Source organism: Filicampus tigris, chromosome 11, assembly GCF_054856515.1.
Source record: "Filicampus tigris isolate MCC_2025a chromosome 11, RoL_Ftig_1.0, whole genome shotgun sequence".
Taxonomy (NCBI): domain Eukaryota; kingdom Metazoa; phylum Chordata; class Actinopteri; order Syngnathiformes; family Syngnathidae; genus Filicampus; species Filicampus tigris.
Window position 1 is genome coordinate 8,042,760 of NC_141227.1, and position 13,173 is coordinate 8,055,932.

A 13,173-nucleotide genomic window follows, 5' to 3' on the forward strand; every position below is an offset into this window, starting at 1 on the left:
GGGGCAACTACTTTTTACGTAGCGCTTGCCATAGACTCATTTGAACGTCAAAGCAGGTCCCGTCAGCGTTTTGTTCCACTTGGACAAATAAATAAGTGAAAGCAGTTCCTGAACTCACCTTAAACTCCTCTAGCGAAGAGTACATCTTTCCGCGAAACTCGCAGTAGTTCTTTTTCTCCTTGCACTGCGGGCAGCATTGACTTGTGTCCACTTTAATGCAGCGAGGGTGCACCCTGGGACAATCTGGCTTGCTGCACAGAGGACCTTCATCTGTACAGAGGCAAGGGCATGTGGACGGGCCTGGGGTGAATTGCTCACCGATTGCGAATACAAAACCGCTCTCATCCATGCAGCCTTTACCCCTGTAGTCCGGGTAGGCGTACTCGTCAATGGCTTCCAAGGACAGGGTGACGTCACTTGTGGGGCCCACGTTTATTTGGTTGACGTTGTCCTGCTCAGGCCACAGCTCTTGGGACTTTCCACCCTTAGATCTGAGGTTAGACCTGGCACGGCTCATGCCAGTTCTGTTTAGGCCCAAAGTATCGTTGTCCTCAGGCTGCAGCTGCTTGGGGAGCACTTTTCCCTCTCTGGCCTGGGTCAACACTCGCTCCAGACGTTCACGGCTAACGGGTAGGGTCGTGATAGGATTACTCTCAGCACCATTCATCAGGAACCAGAGAACAAAGAGAACCTCTGCTGTCATGGCAACGGAGTGCAGCATCTCTCCCCACCACCAGTGAGGTGGGAAAACACCTTGGCTCACATAACACACTTCACATCTCAGGTGTGAGCCAGTCCATCTGGAAAGAGAAAATTAAACTGGGGTTATGCGCTTAGTGTTTTGTCACTTTTTATCCCAGGTGCCGGCTTTGGAACAGGGCAACAAATTCACATGGCTTTGTTCCATCATGTCAAGCAAACACCCCAGTGAGTCTAAGATCAGTGGATTGGATTGTCGAGATAGGGAACATTCATAGGCCTGTGTTAGGAAATCAATACTGCTTGATACTGTAACAGTTCTCTGCATCAATCAGTCTTGTTGGTGACAAAGAGCTTCGAAGGACTTGAATCAAACATTCTTAAGCCTCCGCACCTCTTAACGGAACAAAGAGTCTGGATCAATTTATTTCTGAAAATGAATCGCAGTCAACTGTAACAGGAATTGATTTGAAAAAGAGCATGATTTGTGTCAGGCTGCAACCGTATCAAGTCATTCAAAGTAAAGAAGCTTTCTTTTTCACTGTACATATTCAAGAATCCAAAACCACCTTGGAGCCTTCTTTTATGTTGTAATCACATGTAATTGCACATCACATACATTAATACACAACACCTCGGGAGGAATGAAATCCTGGAGTAAACTGCTAACGCAGCACATTTTATAAAAAGCTGTGCTCGATATTTTTATTTTTGCCTCTCGCTAAACTTGATTTACTCTGGCACTTTGAAATTCAAATGCCTGCTATGACGCTTTGCTGCGTTCGGTGGCCTACTTCCATTTATTTCCTTGCCATTGCTGAGGCCAAGCACACGCTGCAGTTGTATTGATGTTAACAATTTCATACAATGATATAATTATTCTGTGTTGCCTAACTAAATGTAAAATAATCCCGTGTCAATTTATTCCAGCATAGTTAATTGAATACATTCATTTATTTGTGTACTTCAAGACTCTTTCCTCCAGAATGATAGAAGGAAACCAAGGAAGGAAAGTTAGCGTGAGCACAAAACAAGTACGGTACGTTTGTGACAAGATGAAAGGCAGATGTTTAGACAACCTGACAAAAAATTCAATCCGACTCAAACTATGGCGCCTAAGTCTTCATAAATTCTGAGCCACTCCGAGGAAAAAGATGAAGTTGACTGCTGGCAGCCAAGAGTATTTGAGCAATGTTTCTAGCTGATTTGCTATGTTTGAGGCAGAAGCGTTTGAGATGTAGTGGAAGTGAAAGCCAGCAGAAAGAGAGAGAGATGATGAGATGAGCCCATTAGTAAAGGAACCTCACCCCTAACTACCTTAACAGCTGTTACAAACTGTCACATGGACACTGCATGCTTGCCTTGTGCTCCTAAAGGAGTGATTATTGACTGCGTGGCTTTCGGGTGGCTTGTCAAACGTGCACAAACTGCCTAATTTGAGCAAGCAAATTAATAATTACTGCGCATCTTGCTTTTTCTCTTTTCTCCAATAAATGACGGCGGAAGGGTACCCCGGCCGCAGGCGGAAGGCGATAAACGGACCACAAACTTTTAGTAAAAAGCCCAGCTCTGCATATCATCAACTTCTTATAGTTATATACTTAAAGCTATCGATAGCTAGATACATAGATTAATGAATACTTCTTTTGCATGTATCTAGGTGTACTACAGTGTATAACAAAGCTGATATTTATTGTAATACATCAAATAAATTAATTAATTGCCTGGGTTTGTTGAAAAATACATTAGAAAAGGACCTTCAAAACATTGAGGGAAAACATTGCAATTATATTACTTTCCAAAAACCCACTCAGCTATAACTGCAATGAGGCATTGGAAATCAGAGAATTCTCTAATGGAGCCCCTAATAGCAGGCTTGTTGGAAATACACCTGCAGTAACTAAATGCCATTCACAATGGAACACCAGAAGGGACACACTTTATTCATAAGCCAACATGTATGTGCGCACATCAACAGTTTTTTTCCTATTTAAAGTGGAAGTCAACCCAAACATTTTTAACAAGAATATGTTCAGGCCCACTTGTTGAAACAAGGCATTTGCATTAATATTGTGTTAGTGGACTATGAGTTAAGACGCAAAATCCACCCGTTTTTACCCACCTCAAGGGGCGGCCATTTTGTCACTTCTGTCGACTGAAAATGATATCACAGTTGCTCGGGGCTCAGGTAACGACCAATCACGGCTCACCTGTTTTCTGAAGCTGAGCCGTGACTGGTCGTTACCTGAGCCCCGAGCACCTGTGATGTCATTTTCAGTCAACAGAAGTGACAAAATGGCACTTGAGATGAGCCCTGAGATGGCTAAAAGCAGGTGTGTATCAACTCTTATTTCACTCGCCTAATATTCATTAGAATGCCTTGTTTCAACAAGTGGGCCTGCATAGAACATATTCTTGAAAAAAAATGTTTGGGTTGACTTACTTTAAATCATTTTAATACAATTTGCATATTTTTGTTGTGTTGCATATCACAGGAAAACCTGTGATTGCACTCCATCAGTCTGTTACTGTTTTTGAAATTACTTCGAGGCGATATTTTTTTTATTTTCTTTGCACTTTATTATTTATTAAGGATTAAAACAGTCTACAGGCAACTTTATTTCATAAGTTAATTGGGCTGTTCTTTATTTGGTTGTTAGAAAGACTATAAAACTGAGATTATGTTTTAAACACTTAACAAGTTTGAGAAAATAACATGATTTATATCGTACATTGACATTCTGTCCAAAAATCCTAAAATATGACTTCTTTTTGGAAAGAACAATTCTACAGAGGGCTACAAAACATAAAGGGACAAAATGCACTAAATGATGTTATAACATTCGAGGTAGAGCCGTTTACTACCTCTGGGCGCTATTGTCTCAAAAGTAAAATACATAAATGTGACTTGGTCATAACAAAAACATTACACAAGGCGTTTCATTCAAAATCTTGCCCTTGTATCTTTGAAAGAGATGACAAAATGAGCAGAAAAATAGAGGACATACAAGGAGAACAAATCCATTACAATGGTGGACAAAAGGAAAACTGACTGTAGGACAAGCTTCATTCATTCTGAATTGAATTATTTTTATTGCATCTTTTTCAAGGTTATTCCATCCTCGAAACCTTAATCTCGCTGTTTTATAATAAATCACATATTTTCCTTGGGTTCTTACTTTGCAAGCATTGTATAATCTCTATTAAAAAGACCTTACAGCGATAGTGCTGTGAGGGAAAAAAAAAGTTGTGTTATGACATTGGTTTATGCTTCAATTTTCTTACTTGAAAACACATTTCGTAATTGCTGGTTTGCATCAATTTAATCCGGACTTAAAAACAATTTTTTCCCCACAGGAAATAATGGAAAAAGAAATAATTTATTCAAGAGTCAATTATTCCACAGTTTTATGCAAAACATATGTCAAAAAGAATCTGTAACATGGGGTAAAGGTGACAATTATGCTGCCTGTCATTTGCATGCAACAGCCTTTAGAAGGCAAAAGTGTGCAGAAACGAATTTGCAAATGCTGCTTTGTGTGAGTGCTCATTTCATGCCTTTCACAAAGAGCAGCTCAAGGTATGACACTTTTTAAGTCAATTGGCACTGAAAAAGCTAAAGCCTCGTCACAATATGTTCCATCACTACTTTAACGAAGCAAAGCGTCTTCCACTAAATCATCGTGCCCAGCTCAACTTGTCTCGGTGCAAGTTGAAGCTTCTCCAGCTAACTTAGTTCAGCATAACTTGCTCCATGCGTCTCTTATTGACGCATCACCAAGCAGTGATTAAGTGTGACTGTGAGGTGACATGACTATTTTGGGAAATGTGTGTGGAAAAATGAACAAATCTGGTGGATATTTTTTTTCATATATAAGTCCTCTTCACGTCCACTGCCAGCGTGTCATTGGAGTAGCCATTAACGGCCGCACAGGGCACTTGAGGCGGCAAGAGAGTGCGACACTGAACCACGGCTTATATGAAAATTAATATGAAAATGTTTACCACAAAGTGAGTATAGTGCTAATATACATCAACTTTAACAAACTTAAACGTTCCTTGCCGAGGCATGCTTATTACTGTTGGACATTTTCCTGAAAACAAAACAAAAACATTTGTCAATCTGAGGAGAAGGGGGCTTACCTGTGTATATAATCGACATGATAATCGGTTCTGAAAAGATTTGTTAGTGACAGCTCTAATCGCGACTCATTATTCAAGTACAAGGTTGCTACATGGCAACTCAAATCAGGAAAAAGAACCTCCAGAACCAGAATTGTGCTGTGTTCGGAACATTTTTTGGAGAAATGCTTCATCAAGTCAACCGTCTTTCACACACATTTCCGGCTTTTAAGCGACAAAGCCACACACACACACACACACACACACACACACACACGTATAAACATTAAGCTCAGTCCCCTCTCGTGGCTGTGAGGTCGAGCTGCATCACCACGGGGGTGTACCAGTATTAATTAATGTTTTGGGTTTTTTTTCTAAGTATAGCATACATTGAGAATCAACTGAAGAACAGCTCCGTTTGTGCTTCAGAGCTCACATCCCCTCAGAATGCTCATTTGGTGAGCCCTATCCCAAATAATGAAAATTCACAAGTAAATGAAGTGTTCCGCGTGTCCTGCAAAACCTGGAAAATGATTGAATAATTTTCCAGTCATGGAACACACATGGAAAATGAGAAAAAAAGTAAAGTGTCCTGGAAAAACTTGAGAAAATTATTGTCTCTACCTAAAATTCTCACTGCCTTGTGGGTAAACGCAAACGGGTTAAAGTCTGTTTTCAGCCGCCTTCAATGGACAACGTTGAGTTTTGGTGCTTTTCAGCTCCATCGCTGCTTCTAGCCAGCAAAATATCCCATGTGATGCTTCCAGACAATCTCCTCTCTGTCACCTGTATTGAGTGACAGAAAACTGCAGTGGGCGTGCCGTCACTTTTGGCTGTGTGCTGGGAGAGGAAATAGTAGGTAGTTTTTCTGGGTCACATTTCACTCAGTATTTCATTCTTGCTCCATTGTCCCGACAACAGAAACAGAAAATATATGAATGAGGAAAACTTCATTAGGAATTCAGTTCTACTAAAATACTAGTGTGTATGTGCACAAAGAGCAGATCTTTGTTTTTCATGCAGTTTTAGTTAGTGTTATGCCCCTGGGCTAGCCAACCTGGCTGTGGCAGTGTCAAGGGTGCTAGCATAGGCTTTGGCCACTCTCCAGCCCATCAGCAGCTCATTAGTCAGTCATCTCTATTCCATCAGCTTGATTTACTTAGCAATGAAATTAATTTAGATGTCAACATCCAAGTGAGATCTCATATTAGTTCCGGGATATTCGCGAATGAGTTGTTCTTTTGAACGGCTCTTTTGGTGTGAACAATGAGAATCAATTCGCAGCTGTGAGGTTGACTGTTCGGTTTTCCGAGCCAATTTGGTATGGTATTTGGTAACATTGAAACAAGTGGTTAAATGTACAAAACATAAGTTACAATTGTATAAAATAACACTTCCCAAAGCTTGGGGTGGAATTGATTAGTGTATATTGTGTTAACTTGACTACTTCTGTAGCAGATGCGATAGTCCCGGAAAAGTTAAAAAAAAAAAAAAAAGTCCTGGAAAAGTTCTGGAAAATAATTCCAAGAAAAGATTGGGAACCCTGAAGTGATGCCCCCCCCCCCCCCCCCCTAAGGAGTATGTAATTGCCTATAGATGCCACAGGATGGAAGCAAAGCACTTAAAATGGGGAGCATCATAAAAAGGAAATTGCTCTCCAGACTAAGAATAATCAGCAAAACATCAACACCATGCATCTAGAATGTACACAATCATGAACCCATGTTACATAAACGACTATTCAGTAATTAATGTATTTAACAGAAACACACTACCTTCGCATTAGGTAGTATTAGCTACCATACTCTGCGAAATAACACGCTCGTGCAAACTGAAACTGACATAACATCACACATGGAAAAACAAATATGAGCACTAGCACTTTAGACATATGGTTTAAGTTTAATAACTTAAGCCCACCTTTTGCCATTTACACACAATTGTAAATAAATAAATACACTGAAAATAGATGAATTTGCAAATGTTGACACTGCACTGTATAATTTTGGGCTTCGTTTCGCAAACATCATTTGCAATGCTATTCACTTACGAGTCAACATTGGGAATCACAGCCAAACTAGTTGCAGATGGTCGGGAACTAATGAAATCCAGTTGCAGAACCCTGCAAGACGAACCAATTGTTCTGTCCTGTTCAGTTGCATTGCTTGAGGTGCGGCTTGCTTTTAAGACTCATATTCAGTGAAGCATCTCTCTGCTTGTAGTGAGAGTCAAAATGAAGCCTTTTAAACTCAGCACAGATGTGGCCTTGTGGACTCAGTAAAGCCTTTGTGCTTACTACAGTCATCAGAGTTTATGTACTGTAAGATCATATATATTGTAAATGTCTGACAGCTTCTTTAAAATGAAGCAAATCATCTCTGCAGGTAGAGAACAAAAATCCTTTTTAATTATTTTCAGTTGCATGTAGTTATCCCAGGGAAATATACAAGAAAATGACTGGTTCAGTACAATATATTTTGGCTGAACTTTTTCTATTTCTTTTTAAAGCTGATAAGTCAGTGGTGAGGTGATTTTCACATTAGGTGGTCTCTTTTTGCAGTGACCTTCTGATATGTCTCTGCATGCTTTCAAATATTGGATACCTCTGAGCCAACTCTAATGTTGCAAATACATAAGTTCCAAAACTGTCAATTAAAAAAGACACATGCGGTGCATGTGACTCACACAATGCATCAATAATTATATTGCTCAGCAAATGAACCACAAGTGTTTGGGAAACCAGACAAAATGTCTGTTTATTTCAATCCTTTAACAAATAAGAATGATTCCTAAATCTGTGAGGTCTGGAAACAAACCTGAGACCTCCAGGGGTATGTACATGTATATAAACTATATTAATAAGCTAAGTAGTAAAGAATATATTTTAGTTTTTTGTTGAAGCATTTAAATCAAATCAGAGAAGTGCAAACATTAATGATTTTAAACTAACTTTATATCTAATTTTTCTTCTAGCTCTGCTCCACCATTTATATATACATATAGTATATTAGATATTTATGGTCAATATGGCCTTATTATATTAGGCGTAGATATTTGATTAAATTCCCTTGACTGACAATGGGAAAAATTAACTTGATTCAATACAATTTTAATAATATTTTAATATTCATGTTGGATATCACAAAATACAGAAAATGTGTCACCACATGTATAGCCTACTCCTATTACATTAATAATCTTTTTTATATCAAATGCAATAATAAACGTTAAATGCTTTGTAACAAAAGAGAAAAAAAAACAGGGCAAACGTTTTTTTGTTTGAGGCCTAACCAAACCTATTAATATTAAAAAAAAAAAAAAAAAAAAAAAAAGCTTACTGGTTCTTGATGAGCAATATGAATACGTCAACATGAACACAGTTCAGAGACACTAACGGCTTAACATTGCAAACCTTGCAAGACAGCTGGGATAGGCTCCAGCACTCTCCGAGACCCTTGTGAGGACAAGCGGTATAGATAATGGATGGATGGATGGATGGACATTATGATATTGTGACATCCCTAATAAACACACACATGCATATATATCCTTCCATCCATTATCGATACCGCTTATCCTCACAAGGGTCACGGGCGTGATGGAGCGTGATATATATATATATATATATATATATATATATATATATATATATATATATATATATATATATGTATATATATATATATATATATATATATATATATATATATATATATATATATATATATATATATATATATATAATAGTACTAGCAATACTAGTAAACTACAATAAATGACATTGGACTCTTACTGGAGTGCAAAATGTGTATTTGTCATTATGCAGTGTAACAATGTGTAACCGATTGATTGTTTTTGTCAAAGTAATACATTACTATGCGGTAATTCTGTTTTGCTTAATGTGCGAATACATTTGGGGGATTGGATATAAGTACAATTACACTGGCTGTGCAGTTACAGCAGAGGAAATGGTGAATATGATTATTTTTAAACCTAAGGAAAGAATGCTAACGCAATAGTAAATAGAGCAAGCATTCGATGATTACAAGGTAATGTAATTGGGCCCTACACCATATTAACACTAAATAAAACACTTTAACACAAAGCATCAGCCCTAAATGCAGGTTCATGGCTCATTGTGGCAGTAAAGGTTTATATTTTTGCCTCCCATTAAAATTTAACTGAGATAATCAAGGTGATGAATGTTAAAACAAAGCAACATTAGCAAGATATCTCAGACCAAAGCCAGAACTGTTTTTGACTACTTAATGAGACTGAGAGCTTTTCCTTGACACAAAGCCAAATTTACTACAAATAATTTTCCACATCATTGCTCAGCTCTACTATTAATATTGCAAATTTGCTATTGATCCACATGCATTTTTCTTTAACTCTGTGATCCTGATCTCCACTGACATTTAAATATTGCACTGACTTTCTGCACAAGAATGAATAAACCACTTGTTTTGCAGCATGAGCAGGTTAGGGATGTCACTTTGGATACGCATCCACAAAGTCAAAGGTCAATATTTTGCTCACATCACCATATTTCATATTTGTCACAGTTGAACACTGAGGTGCAGCCACGGTGATTAATCTAAGAGAGATTTAACCTGGCTGTTAGTTCATGGTTCAATGATTCTCACCATAGCGTTGATTTATGACTCATAATAAATATTGTTGCTTTCATTACCAAGCAGAGGAAATAAAGCCCATAAGTCTTGAAAAGGAGCATTAGCTCAGGGAGCAAATTTAGCTCAAGCTTGACTAATAAGACACTACTCATTCTATTCCTGTAGATTAGACTGACAAGACTTCAATAACACAAGATACGGAGAAAAGGTTGACCTGCCTCTTGCTTTCTGCAGTAATGTCACTCACAGTTGTTTCTTCTAGGGTAGCTCAGAGCAATTTACCCAACACATTAATGCTATAAATAGGCCCAAATAAAATTATGCAGAGTCCCCTTCTTCAGGAATTTTCTACACATGAGCTGAGACATCTCTGTTTTAGTTGATTTCTAATTAGCTCCGATGCATTCTGGCAGTATTTTTTAAAAAAAACTCTATTACGAGCATGTTTCATCCACATGAGAGGGAGAACCAAGCTTGCGCGGCTGAGAGCAGCCTCATGTTTTGATTTGTGTTTAAGGCTGTTGTTGTAAACAGTCCAAGGCTCACACAGGTTGGCTGGCAATGAACCGCCACGGCGAGTATTGCATTCAAAATGTCTCCGTGAATAAAAGTAAAGCGATGTCCCTCTGTCACATCAAACTAGACGTCACTTGGAGGAAAAGCAGGTCCACGGGCTAGAATTAAATCAGGCTCACAATATGCCTGCACAGCTGTCTGCACTTCATTTTTTGCACATGCTGAATCAAATTCCTTATCTTCACTGCTCCAACATTCAAACATGCCAGCTACACACTTGGGGAATGGAACTATTTACTTTGGTCAATTTGTGACAAAGCACATCACAGGGGATAAGACATGAAAGGTTCAGACAGTGTTTGCTTGTGGGCTCCAATGTGACAGGACTGGGAAAGCATTGAATTAATGATGCGACATTTTTTTGCACAGGTGGATTAATGCAATCTAATTAGAGCAATAAGGTACACCAAAGCAAAGTATTATGCCATCTGTCAGCGAATAAATCGCCGCAGAGCTTTCTAATTGAATTTCATCCTTTGACCGTAAATCTCTCAAAAAGTGACCTACATCAAAAGAAAGTTTTCCAAAGCATACGACGCAAAAAGGCAACCACCATTGCAAAACTGTCATGTAATTTTTGGATAATGTGGCCTGGAATAAAGGTGAAAATGTGCTTGTGTTCACAATTTCAGCCATGAAAAGTACAAAAGAACCGAGTTGATGTTAAAGGGCAGAGTGCGGCATATGACACATCGTGTATATTTCATTTTCTGCAGCTCACAAAGAGATGTAGTGACATTTACATTTTACTGAGTGTATAATGTAATACAAACATTAGCACACAGAGCTCCTTTTTTTTTTTTTGCCTTGAAGCTTGAATCTCCTAGGACATCTCTTACCTACCTGAATACACTCTGAATGCAATTCCATTGTACATGTAATATGTGTCCACCACGCTGGTACTGTATTATTTTCTCCTCCCATCCTTAAGTTGCACACTTAAGGAAGACACATGCAGCATCTACAGGTGCATACAGCATCGCTACTATATTGTACTGTATAGATGCTGTTTGTGTAATATATAAATGGATTTTACATGCTGGTTGCAATCTAAGTAAATAGCTCTCAAGAACACTGAAACACATACGAAATATCAAAAGAGCATTCCACTTGAACTATGACGACAATCACGCGAACCTACCTGTGATAAACGTACGGTCTCCGTCAGCGCTTTGGGTCACCAGTACACACAGTTCGACCAGTATACAGAGTGTGTGAGGGGGAGCCAGACAGCAACAAATGATAACAAGTGCAGACTGGTCCACTTTGTTCAAAGACGGTGGCTCTCTGGAGGATGGCGGCTCGTTGTTAACTTTACTCGTCTCACAAGAGTGTAGAAGGTGCTCCGCTCTCTGCTTGTGCTTCAGAGAGTGTGATGTCCCCCTGCTCCACACACACAGGCACTTTATTCTCTCTCCCCAAATTATTAAATAAATGGAGGCGGAGTGCCTTGGTTCCGACGTCGTGGTAACTAACAAAGTGGCCGCTAGATAGCGCAATTTAAAAACCTGAACTGCTGACGGCGGGGACGTCGGTGGTTATGATAAATCAGGTCCAGCATCTCAGATCGGTTTTACGCTCCTATTAACAATGTCGGTTAATTGTGTCTAGGGCATTTAAAAAAACGGACCATTCATTTTATATGTATTTTTTCACGTTTTCAAGATAGTCAGGTAATAAACCATCACAACTGGATAATACGCCCATCTCATGGTCATGAGAGGATTTGAGAATATGAGAATTTTTTAAAATCTGATATCAATACTTAATATCAAATAGTTTGCTATGTTAAGCACAACAATGTGACAGATACGCAGGCACCTGAAAAACATAGATGTAAAATATTTCTGAATAAATTATTTACAATTGAATAAAGAAGTAAAATTTTACATAAATACTATGTAATGTTAGTCATAGTATTTACTATTTAACAGAGCTGGGCAATTGACCCTTTTTTGTTGGTCCGTCTTCCGTCCTTCGTCCGCGACCCGGGTACCCTTCCGTCCTCGTCCCTCCGTCCTTATTCATTAAAAATGATCGTCCTCTGACCCAGTCTGTCCTCGTCCTTTTAATGCGGTTCCGTCCTTACGACCGCCTCCCCACACCCACCAAAAAAAATAAATAAATAAAAAAAAAAAAACTCCGTGCATGATGCTAACGGCAGAGGTTTATTTAAAGCTCATTAGCTGGTTAATTTACTATTCAAATCCACTTACCTTATGGGCACCCACGTTTGGGTTATGTATTCAAACTTCTATAATTCAGTGCAAGTAGCACTTAAAAAGATTCTGACAGTTGAGGAGAAAAATTCAAAGTGTTATCTTCAAAAAGAGACCAAAACTATGCCGATACTCCAAATGGTTCAAGTACAGCATCAAATTTACTTTGGTGCACCTTTCATTCAGGTAAAACTGCCAGGTGGAATTGCAAAGGGCTACCTTATGAACCCAACATTGTCCAACAACAACTACCATGGGTCCCACATACCTGGTTTACATACCTTTAGTTTTTTTACAGCTGTTGAACCAAGACGGCAATACTGTTTGCATTAGTTTTAACACAGTGTCGGCCACCTGATTGCGATGTCGAAACCTTTTTTTTGTTTGGCCAGTTGTCGTCTACTACCAAGCAAAGCCCCTCCCCTCTCCGCTGTGTGCGAATGAAGCGGATGTGGCATTCAGGTTTCAAATTTCCCGCGGTCAAATGCCAGCACTCCTTCTTCTCCTTTTTTCTTCATCACATTCTTCCTACCTTCCTTCCTTTTCTTCTCATGCATTGCACAGCTTTCCCGCAGGGGCGTTCCCAATGCAAGTAAGTACGCACAGCTGGGTAAGCTGTATTTCATGGTATTTCAATTCTTCAAGAACAATTTTAGCTACATAATAAAAAAAAAAAAAGATTGTCTTTTACTGATCATATATGTATAATAGCGTTGCATTGGTTTGAGTAGCACGCTTCATAATGGCTTAAAGGATTTGGGGGAATGAGAATAAGTACTTAAGGCTACTTACCCTACGACAGCGATGGGCAATTAATTTTGCAGAGGGGCCATATAAGAAAATGGAATGCTTGCCGAGGACCAAGCCAATACGCTAAAATCAGCTTTGTCTCTATTAGTTTTAATGTAGAAAAAGCACATTGT

At 38.9% G+C, this 13,173-nt stretch overlaps 1 protein-coding gene across 2 annotated transcripts in view; it reads right to left on the reverse strand.

Moving 5' to 3' along the window:
- The window catches only part of vwc2 (von Willebrand factor C domain containing 2), a 34,955-nt gene extending 23,483 nt beyond the window's left edge, over window positions 1-11,472 (reverse strand). The window contains exons 1-3 of one of the 2 annotated variants that reach the window (XM_086045098.1): window positions 11,173-11,472; window positions 361-800; window positions 119-270 (exon numbers count right to left, since the gene is read on the reverse strand). In XM_086045098.1, coding sequence (XP_085901224.1) covers window positions 119-270; window positions 361-721 — 513 coding nt within the window. In that variant the 5' untranslated portion in view covers window positions 722-800; window positions 11,173-11,472. Of the gene's footprint in view, window positions 1-118; window positions 801-11,172 lie in introns of both variants that reach the window. The other variant, XM_086045097.1, reaches the window with a different exon arrangement.
- Window positions 11,473-13,173: the final 1,701 nt, after the last annotated feature.